This window comes from Entelurus aequoreus, linkage group LG20, assembly GCF_033978785.1.
Source record: "Entelurus aequoreus isolate RoL-2023_Sb linkage group LG20, RoL_Eaeq_v1.1, whole genome shotgun sequence".
Lineage (NCBI taxonomy): Eukaryota > Metazoa > Chordata > Actinopteri > Syngnathiformes > Syngnathidae > Entelurus > Entelurus aequoreus.
Window position 1 is genome coordinate 12,614,195 of NC_084750.1, and position 22,469 is coordinate 12,636,663.

The 22,469-nt window shown below is 38.9% G+C and overlaps 1 protein-coding gene across 3 annotated transcripts in view; it reads right to left on the reverse strand.

Moving 5' to 3' along the window:
* The window catches only part of anln (anillin, actin binding protein), a 71,229-nt gene that overhangs the window by 15,497 nt on the left and 33,263 nt on the right, over positions 1-22,469 (reverse strand). For 2 of the 3 annotated variants that reach the window (XM_062029394.1, XM_062029392.1), the window contains exons 9-18: positions 20,879-21,144; positions 16,414-16,562; positions 11,425-11,566; positions 11,224-11,359; positions 10,597-10,773; positions 8,457-8,583; positions 8,345-8,393; positions 8,065-8,118; positions 2,231-2,263; positions 319-337 (exon numbers count right to left, since the gene is read on the reverse strand). In XM_062029394.1, coding sequence (XP_061885378.1) covers positions 319-337; positions 2,231-2,263; positions 8,065-8,118; positions 8,345-8,393; positions 8,457-8,583; positions 10,597-10,773; positions 11,224-11,359; positions 11,425-11,566; positions 16,414-16,562; positions 20,879-21,144 — 1,152 coding nt within the window. The remainder of the gene's footprint in view (positions 1-318; positions 338-2,230; positions 2,264-8,064; positions 8,119-8,344; positions 8,394-8,456; positions 8,584-10,596; positions 10,774-11,223; positions 11,360-11,424; positions 11,567-16,413; positions 16,563-20,878; positions 21,145-22,469) is intronic. The other variant, XM_062029393.1, reaches the window with a different exon arrangement.

The window sequence follows — 22,469 nt, forward strand, 5'->3', positions numbered from 1 at the left end:
GTTTGTGTGTTGTATGTAGACCACATTGTTTGTGTGTTGTATGTAGAGCACATTGTTTGTGTGTTGTATGTAGAGCACATTGTTTGTGTGTTGTATGTAGAGCACATTGTTTGTGTGTTGTATGTAGAGCACATTGTTTGTGTGTTGTATGTAGAGCACATTGTTTGTGTGTTGTATGTTGTACTAAGAAGATAAATGAAAACAAATGAATAGAAAACAAAATAGTTGAACAAACTAAAGTGATTAAATATGAATGAAAACAAATAAATCTCGGTGTATAGAAGAATATTTTGCATTTTCTTCATTTGTTGGACATACCTGGTGTTTGGCTGCTTTTCTGGAAAACAAAAGACATTTGCATGTGTCAGCTGATTATTGATTTGATTGACAAATACACCTTCAACATGTTTGTGTTGCCATTCAGTGGATGAACATGCCACTAAACACAGAGAGGTTATCTCTAGAGCAGTGCTTGTCAAACTTTTTTCACCAAGTAACACCCATCTTAAAGACCCACTTTAAAATAATGTGGCGTAGGAGGCTTGAGTATTCATTAAAACCAAGGAAGAGGTTGTATTTAACAAGTATAATCATTATTTTTGGCCACTGTAACATTACACACAGTTTGAACATCAATCAGTCAATGTTTACTTATACAGCCCTAAATCACCAGTGTCTCAAAGGGCTGCACAAGCCACAACGACATCCTCGGCTCAGATTCCACATCAGGGCAAGAAAAAACTCAACCGAATGGGATGATGACAAGAAACCTTGGAAGGGACCGCAGAAGTGGGGTTTCTGGGTATTTGTTCTGTTGTGTTTATGTTGAGTTACGGTGCGGATGTTCTCCCGAAATGCGTTTGTCATTCTTGTTTGGTGTGGGTTCACGGTGTGGCGCGTATTTGTAACAGTGTTAAAGTTGTTTGTACGGTCACCCTCAGTGTGACCTGTATGGCTGTTGATCTAGTACAGGGGTCGGCAACCTTTACCACTCAAAGAGCCATTTTGACAAGTTTCACAAATTAAAGAAAACAATGGGAGCCACAAAACTCTTGAAAATTTAAAACGAAATAACTCTGCATACAAAGCTTTTTTTGCTTTGTGCAATGTTTTAACGAGGGGTCTCTGACACACGCCCCGGCCCGCACCTTAATATAAAAATGTAATGATAGTGCGACCCGCGATTGCGCCTGATAGCGTCATACTTGCCAACCCTCTCAATTTATCCGGGAGATTCCCGAGTTCCAGGGCGTGATGGTACTGCCTTTAGCGCCCTCTACAGCCTGCTCCAACAGCGTACCTGCGTCGGCCACATGTTGAATGCAGCTTCGTAAGTGACAGCAAGGCATACTTGTTCAACAGACACACAGCTTACACTGACGGTGGTCATATATAACAACTTTAACACTGTTACGTTACAAATATGCGCCACACTGTGAACCCACACCAAAAAAGAATGACAAACACATGTCTGGAGAACATCCGCGCTGTAACACAACATAAACACAACAAAACAAATACCCAGAATCCCATGCAGCCCTAACTCTTCCGGTTTAACGTAACAGTTTTAAAGTTGTTTTAAACGGCTACCGTCAGTGTAAGCTGTGTGGCTGTTGACCAAGTATGCCTTGCTGTCTCCTACGTTAGCAAGCAGAAGCTGCATGCAACATGTGGCTGGGCTGTCATGCGATTTGTGCAGGCTTTAGAGGACAATTATTGCAGTAGCGCTAAGGTACACTCTTAATTCAATTGTTAGGGTGAAAATCGGACAATATTAACCCCGGGAGATCACTAGGAGAGGCACTGACGTCCGTAAAACTCCAGGGAAAACCGGGAGGGTCGGCAAGTATGCAGCTGAGCCGCATCAGAGTGGTCAAAGAGCCGCATGCGGCTCCGGAGCCGCGGGTTGCCGACCCCTGATCTAGTATGTCTTGCAGTCACTTTAGTGTGTATGCAGAAGCCGCATACAACATGTGACTGGGCCGGCACGCTGTTTGTACGGTGAAAAAGCGGACGCATCGACAGGTTGAACAGGACGCTAAAGGCAGTGCCATCACGGCACGCCCTTAACATTGTTGTCCGGGTGAAAATCGGGAGAAATTCGGGAGAATGGTTGCCCCTGGAGATTTTCGGGAGGGGCACTGAAATTCCGGAGTCTCCCGGTAAAATCGGGAGGGTTGGCAAGTATGGCTGACAGTGTACGGAAAAGTAATTGTCCAAAAAAACTTACTGTGATGGCCAGAAATCTCTTTGGGGTCATTGCCTGAAAATGAAGAGAATGATTGATGAGTTTACTTGGAATGGTAAAAAAGTTGGAGGATACAGTAGGTACCGGTAGTATTACTACTGGAGCAGCAGACAGCCAAAGTACAGTAAATATCTGTGTAATCGTTCAGACCAGGGGTGTCCAAACTACGGCCCGCGGGCAATTTGGCCCGCGAGACGCCATGAGTTTCATAAAAGATCTTACCCGCAGCGCAAATGCATACATTTTAATAGTCCGACAATTTTCATGCTACCACTTTTTTTGCCATTAGGTGGACACCGCGAATAATTCCGATCAATGACCTTTAATTATGCTTTGAATGCAAATATGCGCAGCATTCACTTATATGACCCAATGCAAACAACCTTCCCTAGTCATGGTGCAAAGAAGAACATGTCAGCACATAACAACCTGCTCACTGAATTTTGTGGAAATTATAAAAGCAAAAACATCCATGCACAATAAAAAAAATAAATCTAAATTGCACCCATTTAAAACCTTTACAAAGGCATGATGGGACAAATGCAAAACACTCCACACTTATCCATGTTTGGCACAATATAGCTGCTTGATATTTCTGATTGTTACAAAACTTTAAGGAGGTTGTCACGGAAGTAAACAAGGAAGAAATCGAGATATATATATATATATATATATATATATATATATATATATATATATATATATATATATATATATATATATATATATATGCTTGCTTGCTTGCTTGCTTAGGCGGTCCATCGTAGTCGAAGATGACGTAGCTTCCATTTTGTTGCTCTGGTCGGTGGCTATCGTTGCTGACGACGATGCCACTCCATATGACTATGAAGTCCGATCCTGGAACCACACGTCCTGCCACAGTGGGGACATGTCAGGCCTGGATCAGGGGGCTGGGATGGTTCTGGAACTGCATGGTGGTGTCTTCGCCTCCGCTGATCCCTCCGGTGTTGGTTCCGACACTCCTCCAGATACATGACCCCGTCATGGCATAGCGAGCGCCACAACGATCGATTGGCTGCAGCTGTCTCAAGTTCGTAGGGTTTGATGTTGCACCTCTTCAATATCCCTTTCAGTTGGTCTTTGTACCGCAGCTTTTGTCCTCCGGGCTTTCTGCTGGCTGAAAGGAGCTGACCATAAAGCATCTGACGAGGCAAACGGTGTCCTGGCATCCGGATGGTGTGACCAACCCACCGGAGTTGTCGCTGTGCCAGGGTGGCCTCTATGCTCATGGACTCAGTGCGCTGTAAGATGTCCGTATGAGGAACTCGATCCTGCCATGTGATGCCAAGAATGCGTTGGAGACATCTGATGTTAAATGCATCAAGGCAGCGGATGTGTCTGCGGTATATTGTCCAGGCTTCTGACCCATACAGCAGAGTTGAAACACACACCGCCCTGTAGACAGACACTTTCGTTGAGGTTCGAAGGTGGTTGTTTTCAAACACCCGGGAGCGCAGTCTTCCAAAGGCAGAGGAGGCTGAGTTGATACGAGCCTGGATGTCATCATCGATCTGGCATGTTGGGGTCAGAGTACTGCCGAGGTAGCAAAATTGCTCAACGAGTTTGAGGGGTGTGCCGCTGATGGTAAAGACAGGGGGTGTAGGGGATGGGGACCTCTCCTGGATGAGAACCTCTGTTTTCTGGATGTTGATCACCAGACCTAGTGAGCGGTAGACTGATGACATGGTGTCTATTGCATGCTGCATGGCATCAGGAGTGTGGGCGAGGAGTGCGCAGTCTGCATATTGCAGCTCCTGGATGTTGGTGCCTGACATCTTCGTCTTTGCCTGTAGGCGCCGAATGTTGAATAGGCTCCCATCCAGGCGAAACTCGATGGAGACACCACTATCCTTTGTGATGGACTGGCGGAATAGGAGTGTGGCTGCTGCCAGGAAAAGATTGAAGATCGCTGGGGCCAGTACACACCCCTGCTTCACCCCTACTTTCACTGGGAAAGAGGGGGACTGTTCACTGCCTACAAGTACACAGGCCTGCATACCATCGTGAAACTGTTTTAGGATGCTGAGAAACTTGGGGGGGACACCAAACTTCCTGAGGATGCTCCAGAGCAAATCACGGTCAACTGTGTCAAAGGCCTTGGTGAGGTCAATAAAGGTAATGTAGAGGTCCTTGTTTTGTTCCCTGCATTTCTCCTGGATATATATATATAGACAGAGATATACACACATATATATATATATATATATGTATATATATATATATATATATATATATATATATATATATATATATATATATATATATATATATATATATATATATATATATATATATATATATATATATATATATATATATATATATATATATATATATATATTAGAGATGTCCGATAATATCGGCCTGCCGATATTATCGGCCGATATATGCGTTAAAATGTAATATCGGAAATTATCGGTATCGTTTTTTTTATTATCGGTATCGGTTTTTTTTTGGTTTTTTTAAATTAAATCCACATAAAAAACACAAGATACACTTACAATTAGTGCACCAAGCCAAAAAACCTCCCTCCCCCCATTTACACTCATTCACACAAAAGGGTTGTTTCTTTCTGTTATTAATATTCTGCTTCCTACATTATATATCAATATATATCAATACAGTCTGCAAGGGATACAGTCCGTAAGCACACATGATTGTGCGTGCTGCTGCTCCACTAATAGTACTAACCTTTAACAGTTAATTTTAGTAATTTTCATTCATTACTAGTTTCTATGTAACTGTTTTTATATTGTTTTACTTTATTTTTTATTCAAGAAAATGTTTTTAATTTATTTATCTTATTTTATTTGATTCATTTTTTTAAAAAGTACCTTATCTTCACCATACCTGGTTGTCCAAATTAGGCATAATAATGTGTTAATTCCACGACTGCATATATCGGTTGATATCGGTATCGGTTGATATCGGTATCGGTAATTAAAGAGTTGGACAATATCGGAATATCGGCAAAAAGCCATTATCGGACATCCCTAAATGTAATAATCACTTATTCTTCTCTTCTTTGATACTTTATATTAGTTTTTGGATGATACCACACATTTAGGTATCAATCTGATACCAAGTAGTTTACAGGATCATACATTGGTCATATTCAAAGTCCTCATGTGTCCAGGGACATATTTACTGACTTTATAAACATAATATAATTTTTTTCAAAACGAAAGAAGATGTGATGCCAAAAAATATCGACATAATCATAGTAGTATCGACTAGATATGCTACTGTACTTGGTATCATTACATTGGATGTCAGGTGTAGATATACTCATGGCGTTTGTTTACATTGTGACTAGAGATGTCCGATAATATCGGTCTGCCGATATTATCGGCCGATAAATGCGTTAAAATGTAATATCGGAAATTATCGGTATCGTTTTTTTTATTATCAGTATCGTTTTTTTTAATAATTTTTTTTTATTAAATCCACATAAAAAACACAAGATACACTTACAATTAGTGCACCAACCCAAAAAACCTCCCTCCCCCATTTCTTTCTGTTATTAATATTCTGGTTCCTACATTATATATCAATATATATCAATACAGTCTGCAAGGGATACAGTCCGTAAGCACACATGATTGTGCGTGCTGCTGCTCCACTAATAGTACTAACCTTTAACAGTTAATTTTACTCATTTTCATTCATTACTAGTTTCTATGTAACTGTTTTTATATTGTTTTACTTTCTTTTTTATTCAAGAAAATGTTTTTAATTTATTTATCTTATTTTATTTGATTCATTTTTTTAAAAAAGTACCTTATCTTCACCATACCTGGTTGTCCAAATTAGGCATAATAATGTGTTAATTCCACGACTGCATATATCGGTTGATATCGGTATCGGTTGATATCGGTATCGGTAATTAAAGAGTTGGACAATATCGGCATATCGGATATCGGCAAAAAGCCATTATCGGACATCCCTAATTGTGACGCCGGTGAGCTATTGTATCCTCCTACGGTGTGTAGTGAAGCATGTTTAACTATTCCTCGTCCTCCAGTGGTAATGATACTTGTAAGAAACTTACTTTATTTGTCGCCATGGAGGCGAGGATTAGTGATTTAGAAGTAGCTAAAACACTGCAGACTGGGGCTGGACATTAGCCGCTAGCTAGCGAGCCATGTTTTAAAGCAGCTCTTCCTGAGGGTGTTTCAGTGTTATAACTTCACCTTTATCTTTACTTTTTACACCAAAATGCAACCGTTCTCCCTTTTCTGTCTACACACTGTGTCTGCTTGTAAGTACTACGTGTGTGCGCGCTGCCGAACACGCTCGTAAAACCAGCAATGACACGATGTGACGACGAAGGGGGCGCGGGCGGACCGGTACTTTTCAGAGATGGTATAGTACCGAATATGATTCCTTAGTATCGCAGTACTATACTAATACCGGTATACCGTACAACCCTAACTGCAACATACACAAATGATGGACTTGATTAACATGCTTCGAAATACAATCACTTGTTTTATCGTACCATCTATATCAGGGGTCACCAACCTTTTTGAAAGCAAGAGCTACTTCTTGGGTAGTGATTAATGCGAAGGGCTACCAGTTTGATACACACTTAAATAAATTGCCAGAAATAGCCAATTTGCTCAATTTTCCTTTAACTCTATGTTATTATTAATAATTAATGATATTTACACTTAATTTAACGGTTTAAAAGAGGAGAAAACACACAAAAAATTACTATTAAATTTTGACACATAGTTTATCTTCAATTTCGACTCTTTAAAATTCAAAATTCAACCGAAAAAAAGAAGAGAAAAACTAGCTAATTCGAATCTTTTTGAAAATTTTTAAAAAAAGAATTTATGGAACATCATTAGTAATTTTTCCTGATTAAGATTCATTTTAGAATTTTGATGACATGTTTTAAATAGGTTAAAATCCAATCTGCACTTTGTTAGAATATATAACAAATTGGACCAAGCAATGAGGTGGCGACTTGTCCAGGGTGTACCCCGCCTTCCGCCCAATAGTAGCTGAGATAGGCTCCAGCGCCCCCAAAGGGAATAAGCGGTAGAAAATGGATGGATGGATGGACCAAGCTATATTTCTAACAAAGACAAATCATTATTTCTTCTAGATTTTCCAGAACAAAAATTTTAAAAGAAATTCAAAAGACTTTGAAATAAGATTTAAATTTGATTCGACAGATTTTCTAGATTTGCCAGAATAATTTTTTTGAATTTTAATCATAATAAGTTTGAAGAAATATTTCACAAATATTCTTCGTCGAAAAAACAGAAGCTAAAATGAAGAATTTAATTCAAATGTATTTATTATTCTTTATAATAAAAAATAAAAAAATTACTTGAACATTGATTTAAATTGTCAGGAAAGAAGAGGAAAAAATTTAAAAGGTAAAAAGGTATATGTGTTTAAAAATCCTAAAATCCTTTTTAAGGTTGTATTTTTTCTCTAAAATTGTCTTTCTGAAAGTTATAAGAAGCAAAGTAAAAAAATTTATGAATTTATTTAAACAAGTGAAGACCAAGTCTTTAAAATATTTTCTTGAAATTTTCAAATTCTATTTGAGTTTTGTCTCTCCTAGAATTAAAAATGTCGAGCAAAGCGAGACCAGCTTGCTAGTAAATAAATAAAATTTAAAAAATAGAGGCAGCTCACTGGTAAGTGCTGCTATTTGAGCTATTTTTAGAACAGGCCAGCGGGCTACTCATCTGGTCCTTACGGGCTACCTGGTGCCCGCGGGCACCGCGTTGGTGACCCCTGATCTATAATGCACTGCAATATTCTTATCATACCTTTGACTTGCTGCTTTTCTTTTTCTTGTCACCACTCATCTCCACTTTTTGAACCTGAAAGGTGGAAAAGTCAATGCTTCATCCAATCCAAGCACTCATCAGAAATAGAAAAGAAAAATTCCAAGAAGCTGAATGAAAAAAACATTTTTACAGAACACTCCAAATAAAAAGCATACTTTTTTCCTCCAAGTCTTGGAAATAGCGTACTTCTTTGTACATACAGTAAATAATAAAGTGTCTATTGCAAACATTTGCCAAAAAAAAAAAAAGTAGTACTTGCCAGGTAATAGATGTCAATATCAATGCAAAAATCACTGCAGACGTCAGACCTGAAATATCAAAGTAGTGTGAATAATAATCATACTATCCAATAATCATGTCTTGGATCTTACATGGTGAACTTGGTAGGGAAGGTGAAGGTGTCGCCACTAAGACCACGGTGTGTGCTCACAAGGGGCGTGGCTACCGTCTTTTCTGCTCCACATCCAATCATGATGAAGAAAGAATATTTCACCGATTCTAAAAGCATCGAGACAGGAAAGGAAAAGTCTAACTTTATTTTGCTTTTAAACAATCATTGTTACATTTTTTTACCCAGTTTACAGTTAACTCTTGTAGTTTTCCTGGTACTTGACCTAGTTTACAGTTAACTGGTGTAGTTGCCTCAGTACTTGACCTAGTTTACAGTTAACTGGTGTAGTTGTCTCAGTACTTGACCTACTTTACAGTTAACTGTTGTAGTTTTCCTGGTACTTGACCTAGTTTACAGTTAACTGCTGTAGTTGCCTCAGTACTTCACCTAGTTTACAGTTAACTGTTGTAGTTTTCCTGGTACTTGACCTACTTTACAGTTAACTGCTGTAGTTGTCTCTGTATTTGACCTAGTTTACAGTTAACTGCTGTAGTTTTCTTGTTACTTGACCTAGTTTACAGTTAAGTGGTGTAGTTGTCTCAGTACTTGACCTACTTTACAGTTAACTGCTGTAGTTTTCCTGTTACTTGACCTCGTTTACAGTTAACTGGTGTAATTGTCCAGGGAGTTGCCCTAGTTTACAGTTAACTGGTGCAGTTGTCTCAGTACTTGACCTAGTTTACAGTTAACTGGTGTAGTTGCCTCAGTACTTGACCTAGTTTACAGTTAACTGCTGTAGTTGTCTCAGTACTTGACCTAGTTTACCGTTAACTGTTGTAGTTTTCCTGGTACTTGACCTAGTTTACAGTTAACTGCTGTAGTTGCCTCAGTACTTCACCTAGTTTACAGTTAACTGCTGTAGTTTTCCTGGTACTTGGCCTACTTTACAGTTAACTGCTGTAGTTGTCTCTGTATTTGACCTAGTTTACAGTTAACTGCTGTAGTTTTCTTGTTACTTGACCTAGTTTACAGTTAAGTGGTGTAGTTGTCTCAGTACTTGACCTACTTTACAGTTAACTGCTGTAGTTTTCCTGTTACTTGACCTCGTTTACAGTTAACTGGTGTAATTGTCCAGGGAGTTGACCTAGTTTACAGTTAACTGGTGCAGTTGTCTCAGTACTTGACCTAGTTTACAGTTAACTGATGTAGTTTTCCTGGTACTTGACCTACTTCACAGTTAACTGGTGTAGTTGTCTCAGTACTTGACTTAGTTTACAGTTAACTGCTGTAGTTTTCCTGGTACTTGGCCTAGTTTACAGTTAACTATTGTATTTTTCCTGGTACTTGACCTAGTTTAAGGTTAACTGGTGTAGTTTTCCTGGTACTTGCTTTAGTTTACAGCTAACTACTGTAGTTTTCCTAGTACTTGACCTAGTTTAAGGTTAACGGGTGTAGTTGTCCTGCAGTTGACCTAGTTTACAGTTAACTGGTGAAATTGTCCAGGGAGTTGACCTAGTTTACAGTCAACTGCTTTAGTTGTTGTTGTAGTTTACCTAATTTACAGTTAACCACTGTAGTTTTCCTGGTACTTGCTTTAGTTTACAGTTAACTGTGGTAGTTTCCCAGGTACTTGACCTAGTTTACAGTTAACTGCTGTAGTTTTCCTGGCACTTGACCTAGTTTAAAGTTAACTGGTGTAGTTGTCCTGCAGTTGACCTAGTTTAAGGTTAGCTAGTATAGTTGTCCCGCAGTTGACCTAGTTTAAGGTTAGCTAGTATAGTTGTCCTGCAGTTGACCAGGTTTACAGTTAACTGCTGTAGTTTTCCTGGTACTTGACTTAGTTTCCAGTTAACTTGTGTAGTCGCCCTGGTAGTTGACCTAGTTAACAGTTTACTGCTGTAGTTCCAGTAGTTTACGGTTGTAGTTCCAGTAGTTTACAGTTAACCAGTGTACGATTTTCATGGTAAATTAACTAGTTTTTAAAATTAACTAGTGGTCAGTTTACCTTGTTTATGATTAACTAGTGTTCAGTTTACCTGGTTTACGATTAATAAGTGTAGTTTTACTGGTAGTTGACCTAGTTTACAGTTAGTTCTTGTAGTTTACCTAATTTTCAGTTAACTGCTATACGGTTTTCCTGAGTTTTCCTGGTTTACAGGTGGCTGGTGGAGTTACTTTACCTGGCTTATTGGCAATAGCGCAAACAAAGTCAGCCTTGAGAGGCAAGCGGAGTTCCTGCAGCGTGATGGAGCCCTTGGAGGCTGAGATGCCAGCGGGCTGGAGGTTTTTCTTCTGGCCTGCTGGGTTCTCCCCCTTCAGACACTGTAACTCTGTCTTCAGCGCCTCCCTCTTTTTGGCTAAAGTCAACAAACAATATGAGCATCAGGAGTTTGCCATCCACGGCAGCAATCAAAAGAAAAGGTTCATTTAGAGCAGGGGTCACCAACGCGGTGCCCGCGGGCACCAGGTAGCCCGTAAGGACCAGATGAGTAGCCCGCTGGCCTGTTCTAAAAATAGCTCAAATAGCAGCACTTACCAGTGAGCTGCCTCTATTTTTTTAAATTGTATTTATTTACTAGCAAGCTGGTCTCGCTTTGCCCGACATTTTTAATTCTAAGAGAGACAAAACTCAAATAGAATTTGAAAATCCAAGAAAATATTTTAAAGACTTGGTCTTCACTTGTTTAAATAAATTCATTATTTTTTCCCTGTGAACAGACTCCACCTACTTCCTACCGCTTGTCCCTTCAGTGAATTGTGTGGGAGTCAGTAGCTACAAAGCAGCCAAATGAACAGAATGGACTTACTTGCTACGATCAAGAGTCTTTCTGCCTCAGCTTCCACCTGCGATCCTTTGCCGTGTTCTTCATCCGTGCAGCAGTTGAGTGCCTGACTGGCCTGATGGATGATGGTCTGCTGCAGGTTCATCTCATTTGTGAGCAGCTACACACAGGAAACATGTCACCATGGACAAATCTTTCACAAAACCAAAACTATTAATTTCCAACCTTTATCTTCTGTTTGATGCTGAACAGGCTGCCGCCTCGCACTTCCTCTGCTCTGCCAGAAGTGTCCTCTTTTCTCACCATCCCATCTTTACCCGTAACTCTCCCCGTCTCCTTCACTCGAATAGACCTGTAAGCATCAATGCTAACACACAACACAAATATGTAATAATAATAATAATAGACCTATGAAACATCAATGCTAACACATACAACAGAAATATGTATTAATATGTCATAATAATAGACCTATGAAACATCAATGTTAACACACACAACACAAATATGTAATACGTCATAATAATAAAGAGTAACTGAAAATGAGCTTCCCCTTCTTGAAAGAGCAGCAGCTGCCAATGGTATACAGCCTGTGTACAATAATTGCAATTATAAAAATAGAGCAAAACAATACAACAAAAATATTTTAATACTAATTAGTAATTACTAATAACTCAATTATTTTTAGCATTTACACTACCGTTCAAAAGTTTGGGGTCACATTGAAATGTCCTTATTTTTATTTTTTTTTACATTTGCAGCTAGAATAGTCATTTACCACATTAGCAATGTATAGAGTGTATTTCTTTAAAGTTAAGACTAGTTTAAAGTTATCTTCATTGAAAAGTACAGTGCTTTTCCTTAAAAAATAAGGACTTTTCAATGTGACCCCAAACTTTTGAACGGTAGTGTACATATATAATATATATATACATATATATATATATATAATATATATATATACACACATATACATATATATATATATATATATACACACACATATATATATATATACATATATATATATATACATATATATATATATATATATATACATGTGTGTGTTTATATATATATATATATGTATATATGTATATGTATGTGTGTGTGTATATATATATACACACACACACACACACGCACGCACACGCACACACACACATATATAGATAAACACAGTATATGCATCATCAACAATTATGCAAATTTTAACTACACAGTAGACACTTTTAACTACACAGTAGACACTCTGGGGGCCTTGTACACATGCATGTGGGGGGGTTGGGGTTCGGCGCACCCCTCATTGCCTCGTCGGCCGGCACGGATTCCGGGGACTGCGTTCTGGTGGCCTGCCAGGCTTTTATTAATTTATTATTATTATTATTATTATTTTTTTTTTTTGTGTATATATATGTATGTATATATATATATGTATGTGTGTATGTATGTATGTGTATGTGTATGTATATATGTATATATATATATTTATTTATTTTTATTTTATTATTATTTTTTTTTAAATAATTTTTATTATTTACTTACTTTATTTTATTTAATTATTTGTATTTGTTATTTTTAATTTAATGTGTATTTCATTTTATTATTATTATTTTTTATTTAATTTTTTTTAAATTATTGTTATTTTTGTTTAATATTATTATTTATTTGTGTGTGGCGTCGCGCGGGTCTCGCTTCCTGCTGGGTGGGGTCCGTGCCCGTGTGGCCCGACCTTGCGCTGTGGGGTCTCTGTTGGCGACTTGATGTGGTGGCGGCGCGGCGCCCGTGTCTGGTCTGGATACTGTGTCTCGGTTGTTTGGGCGGTGGTGTGTTTGTGCGGGTTTGGGTTGGGGTGGTGGGGTCTTTTGGCGGGGGGGGGGGTGTTGGTGTCTCTTGTTTGCGTGTTGGCGTTTGGGCTTGCTGGCGGGCTGGCGCTGGCTGGTATCTGTGATCCTGTTGGCGTGTGGTTGCCGGTCGCGGTTTTTTTTTTTGATCGCTTTGATTTGATTGGGTGGTGCTGGCTGTCTGTGGGTGTTGTGGCTGCTGTTTCTGCTGCTGTTTGTTTGTGGTGTGGGCGCCCGTGGCTGCTGGGTCTGGTGCAGGGGGGTGGCTGATGTTGTGACTGGTGGCAGCGCGCGCGCGTGGTGGTTGTCGGGGCTGACAAACTATGTATGTGTATGTGTGTATGTATGTATGTATGTATGTATGTATGTATGTATGTATGTATGTATGTATGTATGTATATATATGTGTATGTGTATGCATGTGTATGTGTGTGTATGTGTACATGTGTATGTTTATGTGTATGTATATATATATATATGTATGTGTATTTCTGGGGGTACGTTCTGGGCCTGCCTGTCGGGTGGGGGTCGGCGCCTCAGGCTACTGCATCCGGACTGCGTGTCTGGAGCTCCTGGGTCCCGCCGTCCATCCCTTCCGGGTTCCCGTCTTGGTTGGGGCCTGCTGGGTCTGGTCCCGGCGTCTACTGTGGTGGCTTGGTGCTGCAGGGTATTCCAAGGTGCTGCGAGTCGGCCAGTTGTTGGGGTAGCGACCTTGTGTGTCAGCATGTCTGTGATCTTCTTTTAATTCTTTATTTATTTATTTATTTATTTTATAAATAGATTTAATTATTTATTTATTTATTTTTCCCCCCCCCTTTTTTTAAAATATATTTTATTAATATTATTATTATTATTATGTATTTATTTATTTTATTTATTTATTCCCCTACCTCAGGGGGGGGACTCGGCGGGGCGGTTGCTGGTTGTTCCATCTCTATCGTTGGGGTCCCTGCGGGTGGGGTGGGTGGTTCCTGTGGCCCCGTGCTGGGTGGTCCTGTGGCGGCCGGCTTGGGTGGGGTGGCCGTGGGCTGGCCTCGCCGCGCTCTCCGGGGGTGGGGGCGGGGGGGCTCGTGGGGGCCCTGTTGCCGGTGGGACGGGGGCGGTCTTCCCGTCCGGTTGCGGGGGGTCTCCGGGCCCCTCGGGCGGGGCGTCCCGCCTTTCTGTCCGTGTGGGGTGTGGTCTCTCGCTGGCTTGGGGTCTGGCTTCCCCCTGTTTTTCTCGTGCCTTGTCCTCTGCCGGGTGCGTCTGTCTGCGGCCTGCTGCTGGCCCTTGTGGGCGGCGCGGTGGGCCAGGCTCTGGGGTTCCTGTCGCTGTCCGGCTTGGCTGCGTGGGGGCGGTGGCCCCTGGTTCCCTGGGCACCACACCTACTGTTTGTGGGATGGGTTCTCGGGGAGGCTGGGGCCGTACTCTGGCTCCCGCACACACTGGGAGTCAAATGTATTGTACATGCAAATTCACATATACTCACACACATACATACAGACATACATAGGTACCTACGCTCCCACATACATATACAAATAAATACAGTACATATTTACACACTCAAAGTTCGTACATCCACACGCACATTCATTATACAAACATACTGTATACACATACTGTACATATACATTCACTGTAAAAACATACATATACACATACTGTACATATACATTCACTGTACAAACACACACATACACATACTACACATACATTCACTGTACAAACACACACATACATATACTGTACATATACATTCACTGTACAAACACACATTTACACATACTGTACATATACATTCACTGTTCAAACACACATACTGTATACACATACTGTACATATACATTCGCTGTACACACATATACACATACTGTACATATACATTCACTGTACAAGCACACATACACATACTGTACATATACAAGTACATATGCACACATACACTCATGCACATAATCACGTTTCATCAAACATATATTAACGTTGTTGCCCTAGGGTAAACTGGGTATAACACATGGCACACTGACAAAGCTTAACCTATTGTTACTATAACAATCTACAAGGTTAAGGTTGCTTCTCTTTCTTCCCCTCCATTTTTCTGCATTCTTTCGTATCTCAAGTTATCATTACGTATATGTATTGTTGCATTTGAACAATTGTATTGTTGATAATAAAGGTAAAGTACTGGTATTGTTTATTATCAATAGCACTATTTCTATTGGTATTCATATTGCTCCATTTTTAGTGTAATAATGCTCATTGTCATTTCTGTATTTTTTTTTTTTTTTTTTTTAATTTTCGCTAACTGCTTATTTGCTATTACTTTTACCATCATATTTGTACATGTCGTATTTGCTGATGTTGCTCTGTTGTTGTTGTTGTTGTTTTTGTCTCTCTGTCTAATCCCCCTCTTGTCCCCACAATTCCCCCCTCTGTCTTCCTTTTTCTCTCTTTCTATCCCCTCCTGCTGATAATATAAATACATTTAATAAAGTCAAAATACAAGTAAGGCAACAAGAGAAGTATCCTACACTTCTCTTTTGTAAAGTAAATCTGAACAGCCGATATGGGCATCTACATCTGCTATATGATTTGCCCGAGAAGCTGGGCAGGACATTATATAAAAAAATAAAATAAAATAAAAAAAACAATTATGCAAATTAATTATATATATATATATATATATATATATATATATATATATATATATATATATATATATATATATATATATATATATATATATATATATATATATATGGATAAACACAGTATATGCATCATCAACAATTATGCAAAATAATAACTATATATATATGGGTCTAATAATAGCCCTTTAAGCATCAATTCTAACACGCGCACACCATATATATCCATGCATCCATCCATTTTCTACCGCTTTTCCCTCTCATAATATATACTGTATATATATATTATATACAGTACATTATATATATATGGTATATATATATATTATATACAGTATATTTGATGTGTCCGTGTATATTATACATATAATGTAAACTGTAAATATGTGATTTAATAATACACCCATTTGCTTATAAAGATGTGAAGTGTACATCATTTTATGGTAGATCTAATTTAACATGGAATGTAAAAAATGAATTACCATTTACAAATTCATTTTTAATTTGAGTGGGATAAGAATTTGTTGCCCTCCCAACGAGCAAGTATTCTAAGCACGCAGAGCAGTTACTGTATGTTCAAATAAATCTAATACAAAAATGATGCATTATTCATACCTTTGTAAGGTAAAGTTACAAAATGCTACAATTTGTAATTTCTCAAGAATGTACAAATACGAATGCACCAGTATTTGGACAAGTCCCAAACACCATTTGTTATTTGAAAAAACTACTTTGAGTACCTGTAAGGTAGCTTTTGATCGTCCTCTGAGGCGTCGACACCGTCAGGCGAGCTGCTCTTTCTTTTGTTGCTTCTCTGGAATGGACTCTGCTGGCAAGGCTTGTCTGGAGTTTTATTCTTCACAATGAATGAATGAGCTGGAGTTGAAGTCTGCACAAAAACAACATACTTTTAGGCAGCTCACATTTACTGAAATGATCGCACAACATCTTCAATGAGACATAAAACCACAATAAGATAATCATCAAATTCAATACACTAAAAAAATGTATAAATATTTACAATAAAACAGTTTTATATAGATAGTTATAAATATATGTGGACGATGTTAACACAACATTGCTCAGAAGCCCTACCAAGAACATCAGAAGGACTAATAAGCTGCATCAGTCATCTTTAAAATGCTTGGTTACAAGATGAAAAACCCGAGTAGCTGAGCAAGGATAACCTCCATGGAAAAGAAGGCACAAATGAAGGCCACCTGGCGAGAAGTAAGCCTGCGCAAGGGTGTGAACGTCAGGATTAGGGCTGCAACAACTAATCGATTATAAAAATAGTTGGCGATTAATTTAGTCATCGATTCGTTGGAACTAGCTAAGCGCATGCGTGGAGGCTTTTTTTTTTTTTTTTAATTGAAATTTATTTTTTTTAACAAACCTTTATTTATAAACTGCAACATTTACAAACAGCTGAGAAACAATAATCAAAATAAGTACAAAAACAGTACAAAACAGCGCCAGGGCGGCGCTGAGGCTACGTCTCATGAGGTGGCGTAAGCTAGCCAATGATGTGGTCATGTGCAGCTCACGTGACCACGCCGTCTCCTTTGCTGGAAACATTCGAAAAATGGCGCAGGAAAACACTACCGATAGTTTAGCGGAGAAACATCTTGAGGTTATTGCTTCAATGGAGAAAAGTGTACGACCTAAGTCGTCAAAAGTGTGGGAACACTTTACTTTAAAGACTTCAAAGAAGACCGTTTCCTGCAAAATGGCACGGAAGTACAACATAGCTTCAGGAGCACCTGAAAAGGAAACATGTTGGCGCCATGGATGAAGGGAACAACTCACAGTACGTCACTTTTTAAGTCCATAGTGGCAACAGGCATTCATGAGTTCAGCTTTTTTGTAAGTAACGTTAAAGTTATGCCTTTGTTGCAACGCAGGGCTGATAATGTTTCTCTGGCACATTTGACTCCGTTTTGAGAGAGAAAACGCACGGTTACCAATTTCGAAATAAACGTAACGGACAGAAATATCTCAGGTTGGTTTCATAATGGATCAATGCAGCCAGGCCCGATAAAGCTATATAAATCTATTTACCGTAATTTCCGGACTATAAGCCGCTACTTTTTCCCCTCGTTCTGGTCCCTGCGGCTTATACAAGGGTGCGGCTTATATACGGCCTGTTCTTCTCCGACACCGACGAAGAGGATTTCGGTGCTTTTAGTACGCAGGAGGAAGACGATGACACAATGATTAAAGACTGACTTTTCATGTACCGGTAGGCTGGTTATTTTGATAACGTACAGGCGAGCACTTTGTATTACTTTGCTACGTTGTATTATTTGTACTCTGCACGAATGCTGTTCGCCATGTCAAAGATGTGAAAGTTTGATTGAATGATTGAAAGATTTATAGTTAATAAATGGGACGCTTTGCGTTCCCAAACAGTCATCTCTGTCCCGACAATCCCCTCCGTGGTAGCAGGAACCCCTATATACTACGCTAATTACACATCAAAACCCTGCGGCTTATAGTCAGGTGCTGCTTATATATGGAGCAATCTGTGTTACCCCTAAATTTAGCTGGTGCGGCTTATAGTCAGGTGCGGCTTATAGTCTGGAAATTACGGTAGATTTGAGTGACGCTTTAGTATAACTAAACGTTATGAAGGTGCTGGAATATTTCATGCTATTATTCAGAAGCAGCCTAAAATGAATCCTTTATTATTCACAACAGAAACGTGCACAGTATCTGATCCAGTACTGATCTGATGAGTTACATCTCTGTGTTATTATTGGTGTATGCTGCATCCTCAATGTCCACAACATGGTGCCAGTATGCTGGTTTTTTTCAATAAAATACTGGAAAGGATAGAAATGTAGTTTGTCTCTTTTATCCGATTATTAATCGGAGTAATAATCGACAGATTAATCGATTATCAAATGAATCGTTAGTTGCAGCCCTAGTCAGGAAGAAACTGCCCAAGACGTACAGTCAGATGTCCACAGCTTGAAGAGACTGACAGCCTTAGCTACAACCTGAAGAGGTACACAAGACAAGTAGTAAACATGACCTTCTCCAACAACCAAGCTAGAATCTACTCTCAGTGGCAAGGTCACAAGACCGGAACAGACCCACCCAAGTCTGAGACTGAGCATTACTGGGAGAAGGAGGAATCATCAGACACCAAAGCCCAATGGCTGGCACACTTAAAAGCCGAGCACAGCGAGCTCAGAGAGCAAGACCCAATAGTGGTAACAGAGGCAAGTGTCCATGATGAATAACTGGACAGCATCACGGCCCAACAAGCTAACTACACTCCATGAACAACTGGCAACTCCTATGAGCCAGCTGCTAACTCAAGGTTGGACAGTCATCAAAAAAGACCACAAAAAGGGAACGGTAGCATCAAACGAGCCATCTATAACCTGCCTCAGCACCACATGGAAGCTCCTATCAGGCATCATAACAGCCAAACTGAGTCGGAAGATGAATCAATACATGAGTATATTGGCAATAACAAGACAGCCACTCGTTGACGCCTGAGACTCTAAGACTAGAAACTAGAGATGTCCAATAATGGCTTTTTTTGACGATATTCCGATATTGTCCAACTCTTAATTACCGATTCCGATATCAACCGATACCGATATATACAGTCGTGGAATTAACACATTATGATGCCTAATTTTGTTGTGATGCCCCGCTGGATGCATTAAACAATGTAACAAGGTTTTCCAAAATAAATCAACTCAAGTTATGGAAAAAAATGCCAACATGGCACTGCCATATTTATTATTGAAGTCACAAAGTGCATTATTTTTTTTAACATGCCTCAAAACAGCAGCTTGGAATTTGGGACATGCTCTCCCTGAGAGAGCATGAGGAGGTTGAGGTAGGCGGGGTTGGGGGGGGCGTGGTTATGTAGAGGGTAGCGGGGGGTGTATATTGTAGCGTCCCGGAAGAGTTAGTGCTGCAAGGGGTTCTGGGTATTTGTTCTGTTGTGTTTGTGTTGTGTTACGGTGCGGATGTTCTCCCGAAATGTGTTTGTCATTCTTGTTTGGTGTGGGTTCACAGTGTGGCGCATTTTTGTAACCGTGTTAAAGTTGTTTATACGGCTACCCTCAGTGTGACCTGTATGGCTGTTGACCAAGTATGCATTGCATTCACTCGTGTGTGTGAAAAGCCGTAGATATTATGTGATTGGGCCGGTTGGAGGGGGACTAGGTGGTATTTAAAATTTTTTTTTTTTTTTTTTTTTTTACATAAATAAATACAATCATGTGTGCTTATGGACTGTATCCCTGCAGACTGTATTGATCTATATTGATATATAATGTATATATTGTGTTTTTTATGTTGATTTCATTTTAAAAAAATAAAAAATTAAAAAATTTAAAAAAAAAATTTTTTATTTCTTGTGCGGCCCGGTACCAATCGGTCCGGTGGTTGGGGACCACTGGTTTAAAATACAAATCCGCGATCCACAATAGAAAAAGGAGAACGTGTGGAATCCAATGAACCCTTGTACCTAAGTTACGGTCAGAGCGAAAAAAGATACGTCCTGCATTGCACTCTAATCCTTCACTCTCACTTTCCTCATCCACGAATCTTTCATCCTTGCTCAAATTAATGGGGTAATCGTCGCTTTCTCGGTCCGAATCTCTCTCGCTGCATTGTAAACAATGGGAAAATGTGAGGAGTCCTTCCTCCGGTGTCGTCACGCTACTTCCGGTATGGGCAAGGCTTTTTTTTTTATCAGCGACCAAAAGTTGCGACCTTTATCGTCGTTGTTCTCTACTAAATCATTTTAGCAAAAATATGGCAATATCGCGAAATTATCAAGTATGACACATAGAATGGATCTGCTATCCCGGTTTAAATTTTAAAAAAATCATTTCAGTAGGCCTTTAAATAATCATACTCTAAATAAACTTTTTAAATGTCTAATCATGTGCCACCGCTGGTCTCTAATCTGGCTTTCAGATGTCAAAGCTCTTGCAGACCTAACACCAGATCCTCTAATGGAGGCAGACTATGGAAAGACTGAATTAAAACTGCAAACTAACTTAAACATCTTCACGTTATTAATGTATTGTACATTTGATTCATTGTATATTTTGTGACATTTTAACACATACTCTGTATGCTCCCGTGGACAGGTGTTCAAAATGAGCATTTTCTTGCGGTAAATATGGTAACTGTTATGTCCAGATCAAATAAATAAGTAAAGATGCTTACTCTCATGCTCCTGTCCGGACTGTACACCGCGGCGACACTTTCTGCGAGCGGCGTGAGAAGCGACATGGAAGAGATATTCAAGGCATCTTCTTCCTCATCCTCCTCTTCGTCGTGAAGTCCGTCAAAAAGACGGTCGATCACTGCGGAGTGATCGACGTTCATCTCTATCTCCTTGCCTTCATCCTCTTTGCTGCTTTCGTCCACCTCCTCCTCCAGTGGGATGCGTGTGGAGTTTGGGGTAGGTTCCAGCAATCCACAAGCTGCTACTGAAAAAACACACAGATGTAGAAGTAGATCTATAAACATATACATCAGGGGTCACCAACGTGGTGCCCGCGGGCACCAGGTAGCCCGTAAGGACCAGATGAGTAGCCCGCTGGCCTGTTCTAAAAATAGCTCAAATAGCAGCACTTACCAGTGAGCTGCATCTATTTCTTAAATTTTATTTATTTACTAGCAAGCTGGTCTCGCTTTGCCTGACATTTTTAATTCTAAGAGAGACAAAACTCAAATAGAATTTGAAAATCCAAGAAAATATTTTAAAGACTTGGTCTTCACTTGTTTAAATAAATTCATTACTTTTTTTATTTTGCTTCTTATAACTTTCAGAAAGACAATTTTAGAGAAAAAATACCACCTTAAAAATGATTTTAGGATTTTTAAACACATATACCTTTTTACCTTTTAAATTCCTTCCTCTTCTTTCCTGACAATTTAAATCAATGTTCAAGTAAAAAAAATGTTTTTATTGTAAAGAATAATAAATACATTTTAATGTAATTCTTCATTTTAGCTTCTGTTTTTTCGACGAAGAATATTTGTGAAATATTTCTTCAAACCTATTATGATTAAAATTCAAAAAAATTATTCTGGCAAATCTAGAAAATCTGTAGAATCAAATTGAAATCTTATTTCAAAGTCTTTTGAATTTCTTTTAAAATTTTTGTTCTGGAAAATCTAGAAGAAATAATGATTTGTCTTTGTTAGAAATATAGCTTGGTCCAATTTGTTATATATTCTAACAAAGTGTAGGTTGGATTTTAACCTATTTAAAACATGTCATCAAAATTCTAAAATGAATCTTAATCAGGAAAAATTACTAATGATGTTCCATAAATTATTTTTTTAATTTTTTCAAAAAGATTCGAATTAGCTAGTTTTTCTCTTCTTTTTTCGGTTGAATTTTGAATTTTAAAGAGTTAAATTGAAGATAAACTATGTTTCAAAATTCAATTGTCTTTTTTTTCCGTGTTTTCTCCTCTTTTAAACCGTTCAATTAAGTGTAAATATCATTAATTATTAATAATAACATAGAGTTAAAGGTAAATTAAGCAAAATTGGCTATTTCTGGCAATTTATTTAAGTGTGTATCAAACTGGTAGCCCTTCGCATTAATCACTACCCAAGAAGTAGCTCTTGCTTTCAAAAAGGTTGGTGACCCCTGATATACATGCTCACAACTTCATTGTTTACGCACCACTAAAATATTAGTCCAGTCTGGGGATGTAACGATATGAAAATGTCATATCACATTTATTGTGACCAAATTGATCACCGTTATGTTGAATGTGCTCAAAAACTATTTACACAT